The sequence below is a fragment of the Emys orbicularis genome, chromosome 9 (genome assembly GCF_028017835.1).
Source record: "Emys orbicularis isolate rEmyOrb1 chromosome 9, rEmyOrb1.hap1, whole genome shotgun sequence".
In the NCBI taxonomy this organism is placed as follows: Eukaryota; Metazoa; Chordata; order Testudines; family Emydidae; genus Emys; species Emys orbicularis.
In genome coordinates, this window is record NC_088691.1 from 101,203,687 (window position 1) to 101,217,470 (window position 13,784).

Genomic DNA, 13,784 nt, shown 5'->3' on the forward strand with positions numbered 1-13,784 from the left:
CAGATTGCTCGCCTCAGGCTCGCCTCCCCTGCGCGGCAGCAGCCCCAGGAGCGGGCCGGGGGCCGGGGCTGGCCAGCAGCTGACTTCGGGCTCCTGATCCCCCAAGCGCCCTGTGCAGCAGTACCCCGCCCCCTCAGGCCATCCCCCGCTGCCTCCCGCAGGGACCCGAGCCCCCAGGATCCCAGTGAAAAGGGGGGGGGGGGCTGGTTCGCTTTCTGAAAAGCAACTTCTGCCCGAAAACAGGCGAGTCCCTCTGATGTGCCCCTGGCTCCTGCGAAGTGAGACCCGGGCGAGATCCCGGCTATTGTTAAGCAGGGGGCTGGGTTGGACCTGGCCCGCCGATGACATCACCAGGCAGGTTGGGTTATAAATGAATGAAGGAGAAGCCCCGCTCCGCACTTCCAAGCAGGCAGCCGGGACCGACTCGCCGCGCGGAACCGCGACTCCCTCTGTCCCTCTCCCAGCGGGGCCGCAGCGACCTCCGAGCCCCCCGGGCCCTGCCCCCCAGGATGCGGATCTCACACTTTCTGGCTTGTGGACTTTCCCTGGCTCTGCTGTCCATCCGGCTGGAGGCGAGACCGGCGGCGCAGCCCCAGCAGAAGGTAACGGGGGGCTGCTCCGTGCAGGGACGGGACAGGACCCCCGGCTCCCCATCGCGCTAAGGGGGGATCCCCGGAGGGAGAGGCGAGGAGTTAGGGGAACTTTGACAATGGGGGGGGTCCTCTGCCCCCTTAGCCCTGGTTGGTGCTTCTGGATAACGAGGGGGCAGATCCCCCCCATCCCAGCCCCGCATCCCCAGCCCGCCCCCCCCCAGGTCTCAGGATCTCCCTGCGCGACCCCCGGGCAAGGCGCCCCAGCCTCTGGGACATCAGCGGGGAGCGGGCTGCGGCGCTGCGGCGCTGCCCCGTGGGAAGGGCTGAACTCCGCTTTCCGCCCCCTGGTGCTGAGGGACCAGGGGGCTGGGAGCGGAGCCGCGAGTCCCCCGTTTTTACCCCCGACCTGCGGGGTGCCACTGTCCAGCCTCGCGGGCCGGGGGGTCAGGGGCGGGCGGCAGGTGCATAACGGGGCCCGAGGTGCAGATTGCAAGAGGCAGCAGCAGCCTGCAGGGGGCTGGGACCCGAAGGGGCCAGGCGGGGTCGGGCTCAAGGGAAAAGCTGCGGGAGGGGGCACCGGGTCCAGCTGCACCAACCTGCGGGCGGGCGGGGAGATGCCCGAGAAAAACGGGCTCCCGCGGAGCGCGCAAGGCGCGGGGGGGGGGGGGGGCACAGAGTCCCCTAGCGCCGCGTTTCCCGGCTCTGGGAACTGGGAGTGGGGGGTCCCTGGGGCTGGAATCGGGGCCGGGAGGGGTTGGGCTCGGGACCGGGCTCGGGGGGTTGGAATCGGGGCCGTGGGGCTCGGGACCGGGGTGGAGGTTGGGCTCGGGGCCATGGGGCTCGGGGGGCTGGAAACGGGGCCGTTGGGCTCGGGACCGGAGGGGGCTGGAATCGGGGTATGGGGTTGGGCTCGGAACGGGGTCGGAACCGGGGCCGGGAGGCTGGAATTGGGGCCCTGGGACTCAGGACGAGCTGGGGGGGTGTGTGGAACCGGGGCCGGTGGGGGGGGGGGGGCTGGAATTGGGGCCCTGGGACTCGGGACGAGCTGGGGGGGTGGGGGGGTTGGAACTGGGCCGGTGGGGGGGGGGGCTGGAATCGGGGCCCTGGGACACGGGACGAACTGGGGGGGGGTGGAACCGGGGCCGGTGTGTGGGGGGGCTGGAATTGGGGCCGTGGGGCTCGGTACCGGGGTGCAGGTTGGGCTCAGGACCGGGGGGCTGGAATCGGGGTCAGGCTTGGGACGGGCTCGGGGGGTCGGAACCGGGGCCGGGGGGTGGAATCAGGGCCGGGGGTCTGTGCTGCTTTCACGGCATCGTGCCCCTGCGCTCTGCCCTGCAGCCCCCCCGGAGCGCGCCGGGACACGAGCTGGCGGAGAGCCTGGCCGCGGGCCCCGAGCGAGGGGAGACGGCGGGCGGCGGCCGGGGTTCGGGCTCGCGGCTGCTGCGGGAGCTGCGCGTGGACACCAAGTCCCGGGCCGCCTGGGCCCGGCTGCTGCGCGACTACCCCGGCACGCGGCGGCACAAGGGCGTCAGCAAGAAGGGCCTGTCCAAGGGCTGCTTCGGCCTCAAGCTGGACCGGATCGGCTCCATGAGCGGCCTGGGCTGCTAGAGCGGCGACACCTGGCGGCGGTGAGTGCCCCCTGCAGCCGCGTCCCCGTGCACCTGCCTTGGCCCTCTGGGTCTAGCTGCCCCCCCTGCACCGTAGCCTCTGAATGCCCCAGCCTATGGGCAGAACCGACCCCCCTGACTGTCTGCCCTGCCCCGCCCCGGGCCGGCCAAAGCCATCAGAAGGGCCAGACTGGCTCAGACCAAGGGTCCAGCCAGGCCAGTGACCTGGCTCTGACAGGGGCCAGATGCTTCAGAGAGACTGTATAGATCAGTCCCAGCTTCGGGCACTCAGAGGTGTAGGGACACCCCAGAGCACTGAATCCTCCAGGAAGGGCTTCAGGCCTGGACTCTGTATCAATACAGGGAGTGTCTCTCCCATGGCAGAAATGCAGCCACCTCTGGGGCAGGGTGGTAGGAACCAGCAGGATGCACAGTGAGGCAGGGTGAAAGGCCCAGGGGGGACACAGCGGATTGCAGTCACCCTTATATTTAATAGGGAGGAGCAGCCTAGGGAAACTCCAGATTCCAGTGTGTGACGCCTGGTTTTGATCCTGGCAAGGCCACTAGGATCAAGCTACAGCCTCACCTGCTTGGAACGATCAAAGGTGTTTGCCAGATGCCCATCCCCATAGCATCTGTGCTCATCTCTGCAGGCATCCCCCTCTCTCTAAGGGCCAAGCACGGCTGCGGGGCACGCTGGAGAATTCAGTTGGGTTCACCCAAACTACTGGTCTTGGCAGAGAAGCAAAAAAATAAGAGCTGAGAAGACAAACTAGAAAATATCTGAGGGGGTAAAAAACACTTTTTTCAATTTGTACAGAACGCCCCCACCCCCCAAAAACGTGCCAGGTATCAAAGTCCCGGATTGAAAATCAGGCTGCTCAAAGGGCAGCTTAGTTGAAGTCCTGCATCTTTGCTACCTTAGTATGAGTCAAGATGTGACTGTTCAACTGTACGAGTTCACTTCTTTGCCTGTTCTAGTGCGTTTCTTAGCGCCCATTATGGTGGCATCTAGACACCTGGAAATACGTGCATGTCAGGGAGACCAGGTTCGCCTACAGTCGCATGACAGTAGTGCTTGGGGCTGGGGCTGCAGCGTGCAGCTGTATTTTAAGGAAGGGTATTGCCCAGTCTGCCCAATTTCTTGTTCTTCTTTTAGGTGTGTTGCCTATCTCCAGCAAAACGCTCCTGGGCATTCACTTACCATCACTGCCACTGGGTGGTTGGGGGTGCTATGGGGCTGGGTGCTGTCGTAATGATTGCAGAGTCATACCATGGTTAGGACAAACCTTTCCAATGCCAGCCCTCTGTGGAGGTGACCAAAGGGTGATCCCTCTTCTGGTGGGGCTGTTGATTTAATCTGCCCTGGGGTGAGCCCAGACAGCAGAACATGGATTTTAGACAAGAGTCTGTCTCTTTCTGTGTCCAAGAGGGAGGCAGTCTGAAAGCATGAAGTGACATTTGTGCTATCCCAGGCTTCTGATTCTGCGCTCCCTCTGGTATAACTCCACTGGCTTCAGTGGAATAACTCCTGCATAGTGGAGAGCAGACATCCATGTACTTGGCCATGTAGCTAAGGTGTGCTTGTCAATCCTTTATTTTGGGGTGCGTGGGACTGTAATATATAGTGATAAAGTCCTCAGATTTGAAAGGACTCCCAAATCTACGGGACTGGCCACTTTTCCATGCAACCTGCCCCAGATTTGGCTTGCACCTGTTTACTCCTAAATTGGAGGCGATGGATAATTATAATTAGCACTGCTACTGTTCTAAAGATTTGGCACAAACTTGGAAGATTATATATACACACACATACATGCCTGCTTATCTACTGTATGTACAGTACATAGCAACAATGTCTATTGCTTGGAATTGCTGCACCTGCCCTGATTTAACAACCAAAATACTACAGGGATGGTCCAGCCATGGCAGTGTCTATCAGCATTATTGCCACGGTTGGGGCCACTGCTGTGGGATTCGTTAGTGTAGCTTTGTCAGGGTGATCACAGCAGGCACCGGGGTGACCGTGCACTGTATAGACATAGATTCCCAAGGAGGGGGTGGTGCCTGGCAGGACTTTTACTAATTGGACAGTTAATTAGTCTGTGAGCTGTACGGATTAAGTCCTATGGTTGGTGTTCGCTTATATGCCATGCCCTCTTCTAGTAAGAGCAGAAAATTAGAAGATGGTATTAAGTATCAGGGGGTAGCCGTGTTAGTCTGTATCTACAAAAACAACAAGGAGTCTGGTGGCACCTTAAAGACTAACAGATTTATTTGGGCATAGCTATGCATCCGAAGAAGTGAGGTTTTTACCCACGAAAGCTTATGCCCAAATAAATCTGTTAGTCTTTAAGGTGCCACCAGACTCCTTGTTTTAGAAGATGGTATTGATGCTTTACAATCCTAGAAAACTACACCGTATATTCCCCCACTGTAAATCCCCCCCCCCCTTCCAGCAACCTCACTGTATGAGCTCTTAACCACATCAATGGAATTGTATCAAACCCCTGCCATTGATAAATGCCTCCTAGACAGTTAAATAGTGATTTCACCAAGCTTCTTTCCTGTTTAAACTTGACCCCTGAGGAGTCCACGGAAGCTAACAGAGTCCACTTTTAAGTATAGTTGCGCAGTCACAGGTGTCTTGCATAAATGCCATGTGCTCCATGAGCTCTGTGTAAATTCCAAAGTTCGTCTCTTTCACCAGCAGAAGCTGCTCCAATAAAGGACGTTACTCACCTACCGTGTGCTCCAAATGAAGGCCTAGGGGGGGCTCAGAAGCGTAGCGAGATATTTTCTGTAGCTTAGGAGAGTGAAGGATGCATAGCAAATGCCTGCCATGGCTGAAGGGTTTGCTCTAAGCCATATTCCCATTCATTTATTTTGAAACATTAGTTTTACATTCATGAGCCTTCTCCAGTTCATTTACACAGCTCCTGAGAGATCCCTTTGCCAGCCCATCCTTTGTATCTGGTCAGGTATTAGACTGTGAAAAGTCTCCAGGCAGAGTTGTATGTCCCAGGTCCGATGTGAAACAGAATTTTCACTTTCAAGCGATGACCACATTAATCAGCAATAACAGGGCAGCCCTTGGGATACTAGCCTTTTCCTGACTGCTGGCCGACTATGTGGGTATACTCTATGTTCCCTAAGCAGTGTCCGAGGGCTCTGATTCTTTAAGCAGGCAACATGCAGATACACTAAGCATTTAGGGTCACTCTTGTTTGCAATCCAAGCCACGAGTTATTTCTTTCTGCAGGGCCACAGGTGTGTCGAGCACTTTACACACAAGCACAATATGCTAAGTTCCTGCAATAATCTAGTTGGGCACAGATCCTCCTCTGGTCCAAATTGGCATAGATCTATTGAAATCAATGAAGCGTGGCCTATTTGTATCTGCTAAGGATCTGCCCCATGGGCTATGGACGTTTGCAAAACAAGGCAAATGGAAGAATACAGAGATTCAGCCCTAACATGAGAGATCAGAGACACTGTTAATTTCAAACGGGCATTTTGCAGTCTGTGAATTTGAGAGGCCAGGTGCGTGTGCCTAAACATCAGACACAAATGACTTTTATGCTTGCTAGTGGGTCTGCACATAAGAAACAGCAACAGGGTCTCGGCTCTTGTTGTCCCACCGCCTGCTGTTGCTCAGAGAATGATCTAAAAGGACTATCCAGGCAGGGAGCAGCCCAGCTCAGGACTTTGGAAAGAAACCCCCTCACCTGAAGCTCAGAAATGTACTAAATTCTCCCCAGAAAGAAACTTCTTTTATAGCTGCACATCAAGGGGCCTGCTCTGCTACCCCAGTGGCAACAAGACACAGCAGCATGCCATTTGATCTCTGCCACGGGCCAGATCTCGGCCACCAGCTCTGAGTGGTGGTCAGAGACCTGCGCTGAGGCCCTCCCGTGCACGCTGATCTAGCTGCAAGATGCAGCCCCTTGGCGTCTGTAAAGCTCGTTGCAGGTGGAAAGGACTAGCTCAACACCAGGCACACAGCAATGGGGCTGTATAGATAACTGACAGCTCCAATCTGCAGGGCCTTATACGACTTTTAATTAAGCAAAACTCCAACTGGAGACAGGACAGCTGCAGGCAGCAACTCAGGATTCAGCTTTTAAGTGCTACCAGCAGGGAAGCTGGCGGGCAGTGCTAGGGCAGGCAGATGGCACGCTTGGGGCCTGATCCTGCCAGTAGGGCGGCCTCTACTCCTGTTGACTTCCCAATGCCAACATCCCTTGGGACTGTTACGGGCGGGGGGGGGGGGGGGGGGGGGGACCACTCTGTGCTGATGGGAAGCTGTCCACAAAGGAAATACTAATGGGTATTTTCCTGTTCTTGTTTGTTTCAGGGCTTTGAATACATTTTCCCCCCTATGGCCATGTCTGGCCACTCCCCAACCGACACCTAGAGGAGCAGAGAACACCGGAAATGGGACAGACGACGTGGTTGTGTTTTTCTTTTCGGTACGAGGAGTCATGGCACCAGCTGTTTTGGTTTTCTTATTTTTTTAAGATTAAAAAGTTCTCTCTATCTTATTCTATACAAACACTCACCAGGACAAAGGACAGTGCTTTTCCAAAAGACTGATGAAGCCAGCTGTATAACATTGCTGTTTGAAAATCCATGTCATGCATAAATGTATTTATGTTGTAAAGCTATTTATATATTGTTTATAAAGAGATATTTATAAAAATTTTATTTATGTAACTAAATGAACCGAGTCGAGCAGTGTAACTTTTTTTTGTCCTAAATAGTTGAAAAATGTGAAAAAAAAAAAAAAAAAAATTATCATTCCATGTGGCATCTTGTAACCTGTCTTCATTTATTGGATTGAGTCACATTTTTTAAAGTGCCAGATTAATTCATTTTAACAGCAGGGAAGCAATATATTCTTGATCAGAGCAGAGAGAGAGAAAGCGATTTGCATTTTAGCCTTTGCCCTCTCATGCAGGGTGCTCAGTGAGGAAATAATTATAGCTCCGATCCTGAAATCATTTAATCAGGGCCCAATCCTGTTGTGAACCCAGCAGGAGCATGGCCATGCCTGGGCGAAGTTGCATTAACCTCTGAATTTGGGCAGGGTCCACCCATGAGGGGGTTTTCGCAGGACTGGAGCCTCAGGCAACTTACCCAGTGGGCCAGATCCTGATCAATGTAGATCTGGAGTAAGTCCATCACTTTCAATCAGTTTCCTCTGGATTTACACTGGGTAGCAGAGCAGACTCTGGCCTATTGATTTAAATAGGGATTTTGCCTTCTTATGATCTGTAGGACTAAGCCTGTAGTTCATTAAATAATTTGACATATTCCATAGGTAGATAATCACTGAGTACAGAGCAGGACCCAACACCCACTGAAACTGATGGGAAGCCTGAAATGGGCTTTGGGTCAGGCCCATTAGCGTTAGTGGGAAAGAGACCCTGGATGCTCACTGTTATTCTAAGAGCGAGTTGCTGATTAAGTGGCTTGTTGATATTCCCATTCTCTACTAAGCTTCAAGCCCCTTCCTCGAGCAGATCTGTTTCACTGTGCTTAAGACGACAAGCAGACAGTCTAGTACACGGAGGGTAGCCTAAGGATTCATGACACAGCTGTTGCTACAGCTTCTTGCTCTGTAAAGTGCATGAAATATTAGATCATTAGAATGACTCGGCGCTTTAAAGAAAACAGAAAGAGAGGACAACCCCCCGCCTCCCCCCAAGCATAGGTCCTGCAGGGAAGCTCCTTGGCCTCAATTTTCAAGCTTTAGAGAGGAGCAGCAGGCTCACAGCCACGGGTTTCAGTTAGGCCCAGTGATGAATGATAGCACTGCTCTGACCCACGTAGCAATGGACCATGGGCAAAAAGAAAGTCAGCAAGCTCAGAGCTTTGGAGACCTACAGGCAGAGCGATCCCTCTCCTCAGCCATAGTTTGACCGGGGGGTCACAGAGACCCACCGCCAGGGTGATGCCTTTCCTTGCCAACAGTCAGAGAATTATGGAAACCTAGACCCAGATCCCCTCGCAGTAGAAAACAGCTGGCCTGTTGATCTGCTAAGCTTGGAGGATTTTGCCTGTACATGTGACAGTTCAGTCAGCAGGATGCCAGTGATCCACGGGGACACTTCTGACTTTGTAAGAGCAAACAGCAACCACGCACCCATCAAGAAGATAGTCAGCATCTGTCCTAAGACACAGTCTGGCTGGAAGGGGAAGGTCTGTGTCTGAAAGCCCTTCTAAGACATTGCGAATTGGGAACCACCACAACCGCATAGCAACCTCGCCATAGAGTTTTCTACGTAATCACAAATTTGCTGCTATGTTAACTGCATCCCTGCCTTTGTAGACTACAGCCAGGCACTGCAGTTCCCAATGTACACTCTGCAGCCCCTGCTGCCTTCCAGGAAAGAGGGGACCTGCACCAATGCCCTCCTAAGAGACTCCCTGTTAGAGGAGGATATATTAAACCAAACTCCTCACACCACGACAGCAAACCCCAGGGAAAGCAAGGAAGGAACCTGGTAACAGAATGAAGCCCCACCCAGAGTACCAGGGAAAGACAAGGTGATAGACCAGTGATGGATGGTGGTACTCATCCATCCCAGGAACAGGCTTACTGTGTATGAAGCTAAACTAGAGACTGTCCAATAGCATGGCCCTGGCTGGGAATGGGATACGGTTCCCTTGCACCGTTAGGTTATTGCTTCAAATCCAGGGACTAAAATGGCACCACCTGATAGCTGTTGGGTGGCCTTCCATGCAATGGTGGACCTTAGCCAATGTCCCAGCGGACAGGAGGTTGCAGCACAAAATCCATTACCCCAGCTGGAACTCACGGGCCCTACTGTTTGCAGCCTCAGCAGAGGCGCCCAGGGCTGAGTGCACCTTGGAGACTGGAGTCCCCTCTCCCCCAAAGACGTGGCTCCTTCAGAATGGGGCATGAAGCGTGCCCTCCTGGGGGTGTGGTACACCCGTTGCTGCCTAGGCCATGTGTGTTCTGTGAGGACAGAGGCTGCCAGGGCTTTAAGCCAGCTCCTGCCCCTAACTCACTAGAACTGATCAGACCTGAGATTGGGGAGCCAGGCCTCGTTAACTGAATAGAGCTGAGGGGACACTGACACAGATGTCCCTCTGTTAGCTGGGCAGAGGGGAAGGACGGCCCAGTGGTTAGGGCAGGAGCCTAAGACTTGGGACACCCTGACTCTGCCAGACTTCCTGTGGAACTGAGGCCTAGGGTGACCAGATGTCCCGATTTTATAGGGACAGTCCTGATATTCAGGGCTTTTTCTTATATTAGCACCTATTACCCCCGACCCCTGATTTTTCACACCTTCTATCTGGTCACCCTACTGAGGCCCTGACCTTCAAATGGGCTTAGGTGCCGAATACCTTTGAGGAGATGGGCCTCAGCTTCCCCATCTGTACAATGGGGATAACAGCACTGCCCTGCCTCCCAAGGGTGCTGTGAGGATAAATACACCAATGTCTGTGAGGCACTCGGACATCACGGTGCTGGGGGCCAGATAAGTACCTCAGAGAGATACCTAACCTGCTCGTAGCACCATCTGCTGCATGACCAGTGAGGTGGGTCCAATGGATGGCGGGGGAAGAGGGGGAAGAAAGAAGGCTGATTTCAGGGAGGTCGCCCGGGCTCCTTCTCCTAACTCACTTTCCCTTGCCTGGCAGGCAGCAGGCAACACCGAGTGGTCAGTCTCTGAAGCATAGACGGCTCATTAGCGCACAGTGAGCATCGGAGAAGGCCCCAATTAGGTCTCCCTGACAGGGGCTCGGTGGGAGGAAATGCAGCGAGACACATGACGCATCCAATTAAGGGAATGACGAGAAAGAGGCCCATCTGCCCGGCTGCCTGCTCTGCCGTGGGGTTACAGCACAGCACCCCTGAGACCTTCGCTCCCCCATCACCTCTGAACCACATTGGATTTGGCTATGGCAGGGCAATCACAATTCCTGATCTCCAGGCTCCCGGCTCATCCGGGCTTGCTTCTGGCTCCCCCTCCCCCCCACGCAGGGGTGTCCCAGGGACAAGCAAAAGGAGGCGAGAGGCTGGGACTCCTGCCCAGAATGGCCCAGGGAGTGGAGACAGACTGGTTAAAAGTGGGCTCAGGGAAGGGTGGTGCCAGGCAGAGCTAGGGGAGGTGTGTTTGGAGGGGGGAGTGAGGGGATAGTATTAAGGGGTCCCCCCAGTGTCCCTGCCCACAAACTGTAGTTAGCAGCATCCTGGGCAACCAGCCACGTTGAGTGGCCAGCCAGCAGGTTACCCTGTTGTCACTGATGCCCTCATGATCTGCAGCCAGAACTTCGTCAGGGATGCTGGAAAGGAGCAACCCCACGATTTTACCTGTAGGAGCCAGATGGAGCTGGTCTCAGGTGGGAGAACATGCTTGCAGCATGGGGCAGGGAGACCACCCCCTCAGGGGTCTGCTCCCAGCCTGAGACGAGCCAAGGGCCTCCACAGAGAAAGTAGATTGGCCTTGCTCACACAAGGCCAATGAATGCCCCCTGCCGCTAGAGCACAACCACCTTTACAAATGCCGAGTCCAAGGAATGACGGGCAGTGGGTATGCAAGGGCTCTCCCTGCCCCGGGTAGGCCCACGCGGACCCAGCATCCCACAGCAGGACCTGCAGCTGCCCTTTTCTTTAACACATAGGGGCAGTGCCCAGCGAGCCCCGCCGCTCCATCGCAGTCGGAGCAGTCAGGCTGCCCAGGTGAAAATGGAGCACGTGGGACCTAGATCCTCCTCGAGCCTCATTAGAGGACCACTGCAAATGCACATTTGCTGCGGCCCTCAGGGGCCCAATGAGTAGCTGCCCGAACCCTAGCACAAGGGGAGGAAAGGTTTGGGCATCCCACTCCATCCTTCCTCTCCCCTCAGCCAATCGATTCTCTGCTCCAGGCCCTCTCCCAGGTACTTTCTGTTCCCTGCCGTTCCCAGCCACTTCCCCAGGTTGCTCACGGCTGTACATTGACAAAGCCCAGATCAGGTGACACCAGCAGAGAGAAAGAAGAACGCAGAGCAGCAAGGAGAGAATTTGCCACTTGGAAAAGCACAAAGCCCCTCACACCCTATGTATCAACAGCAGGAGGAGCTCCTAGGGGCAGCCGCACATCAGCCCCCTCCAGTTTCTCCAGGGGGAAGCAGGCAAGGTGAAGGGAAGGGACCATGGAGAGGTTTTCAGAGGGATCCCTCTCTTGACATAAACACGAGTGGCAAATAACAGGGGATTGAATCCAGGGCCTGTCAGTCAGTGCCTCAACTGGCCAGATAGATGGCAGCATGAGGCAATTGAGGTTAGGGCTTGCGGCGAAAGCCCACGTTCGCTGGAGAAGAACTGAAAATCCAGGCTAATGAGTTGCAAGCTGCCTTGGCTAATGACACCTCTGCCGTGGCTCTTGCGGTCTAGGGACAGAGCTAATAGGAAAATCATGAGATGGCATCTCTTTGATATCGCCTTTTTTCTGCCCCCACAACAATTAAACCCAGTCTATTACCCATAATGCTCCAGGCCTACATTCCCACAACAGACCACTTGTCACTCGCATCGGTGGAGGAGGAGGAGATGACCTATGGGAGGAAGGCACCGCCTGGAAAAAGCTTAAAAGCTGTAGGGAAAAAAAAAAAAAAAAAGAAATCTAACACATCTTCACCAATTACATTAATGACAAACCTTCACCCCTCTATGGAAACTTGCCTGCACGTAGATCAAAGCGCTTTACAAACATCAGTGCCTCATAATCCCCCTCTGCGGCTGATGTTATCTGGGGAAGTTGAGGCACAGAAACGATAAGTGACTTGTCCCACCATCACACAGCAGGTTTGTAGCAGAGCTGGGAACGTCCAGCCACCAGACCCTCCTTCTTCCTGTAGCGAGCTGGACAATTCCCACTTGAAACTCCAGCTCTGTTTTCCCCACAGGATAAATTCAAGCTTCTTGATTTCCAGTCCTTTACACCGGGTGATTTCCCCTCCCCGCCACCCCGCGTGGACCAGCTTCCAGGAAGGTGCTCTGCCCATGTGGTGTGGCTTAGCCTTGGTCTGCTGGCAAAGGGATGGGCGTGTAACCCCACTGATCGGGATATTAAGTACAGCATTGCCGCTGGCAGGTGCCCCTCTGGGAACAGGCTTACTCCAGCGGCTGCTAAAATGGCATTGAGTGACCCTGAGACTGTAAATCACCGCGCCTGTGAGCTGAGCCTATCAGTCGCCCCATCACCCTGCTGGAAATCAGAACTGACGTCGCAGCCCCTACTCATAGGGAAAAGGAGCATTTGTGGGATGGGGATGCGCTTATCCAAGGTTCATTTTCTAGCAGGACTTTGGAGGAACTCCCAACGCTCACAGGCATTAAAGGACCAGATTTCCAAAAGAAGTCAGCTCTTCTGAACAGTCAACAGGTGTCACGCTAGGAGCCGCTGGGGGGGGGGGGGAAAGGGGGTCGAGCTCACGGAGAACTGGCTTTAATTAATCAGACCTCCCACCATACTCTAGGAGATCCCTGGATGGATTGAGCTGGTACAGCATGATCAGCAGACTCTTCTGAGCTTTGCCTTGAGCGATACCTTTGAGACCTGTCAAAAGCTCTTATGGCATCTCATTCATTCTGCTGCAGTGCTGCCTGGTGGGTGTCGGTCTTTCTTCCTCACCTGGAAAAGGTGGGGGCCTCGTTCTCCCTCTCTCATGCCAGCTGCAGTCCACAGCAAATGCATCAGAGCAGCTTCCTCCTTCTACACGTTGTGAAGCAACAAAGGGTGTTTTGCCTGGAAGTTTGGAGTGGAGGAACTAGTTGCTCGAATAGTGACTGATGACTTACCTGGGAAATCGGTTCATCAGTTAGTTACATGGGAGATTGGCTGGTTCACCAGTCAGAAATGAGGGCACTGTCACCATGCCAGGTGTAACCAATCAGATTGGAGGGCTAAATCCTCTCTTTCAAATACCTTTCTTTCTTTCTCACTTTAATTATATTCCCCATGGTCGGTCCAAGTCTGATGAAATATCAGCAAAATGTCAACTGTCCCTGAGAGAGAGACCGACTCCAGCCATTGAGCTGAAAGAGCAAAACAGTGACAAGTATTTCTAAAAACTCGGCTGAAAAAGCCAGCCAAGCTGTCAGGTTAAAAATCATATTTTAAAAATACAGGGCACCCAGCCAAGGTTACAAATAAGAAGTGAGATCATTTAAAAATCCAATTTAGCTTTCATGAAGCTGTTGAGTACTTTCTATCAAACGGGACAAAAATAAGCTAGTCACTTTCACTCTCTGGTTCTCACACATTAGCAGAAGGCTGCACAGGGTTTGGGTGGAAACGCTGTAGGGGAGGCTTCATACGGGACTGGGACTCAGGAGGTCTGGCTTCCTGATTCTGCCACTGACTTGCTGTGTGACCACGGGCAAGCACTTAACCTCTCTGCCTCAGTCTCCCCATCTACAAAATAAATAGGGTAACATTTCTCTACATTGCAAGGATGTCGGAATGCCTCCCTTTGTCTTTTAAAAGACAAAGTTTCCTCTGGGAGGAAAACTCTATACAACTCAGTTTTTATCCAAACTGATTTTTACAGAACCTAATTTTTA

General features: G+C 53.9%; 1 protein-coding gene across 1 annotated transcript; it reads left to right on the plus strand.

The window, feature by feature from the left end:
- Positions 1-374: 374 nt before the first annotated feature.
- NPPC (natriuretic peptide C) lies at positions 375-2,201 on the plus strand. Its single transcript, XM_065411105.1, has 2 exons — positions 375-602; positions 1,932-2,201. Exons 1-2 carry the CDS (start codon positions 375-377, stop codon positions 2,199-2,201), a joined length of 498 nt encoding a protein of 165 aa, XP_065267177.1.
- Positions 2,202-13,784: the final 11,583 nt, after the last annotated feature.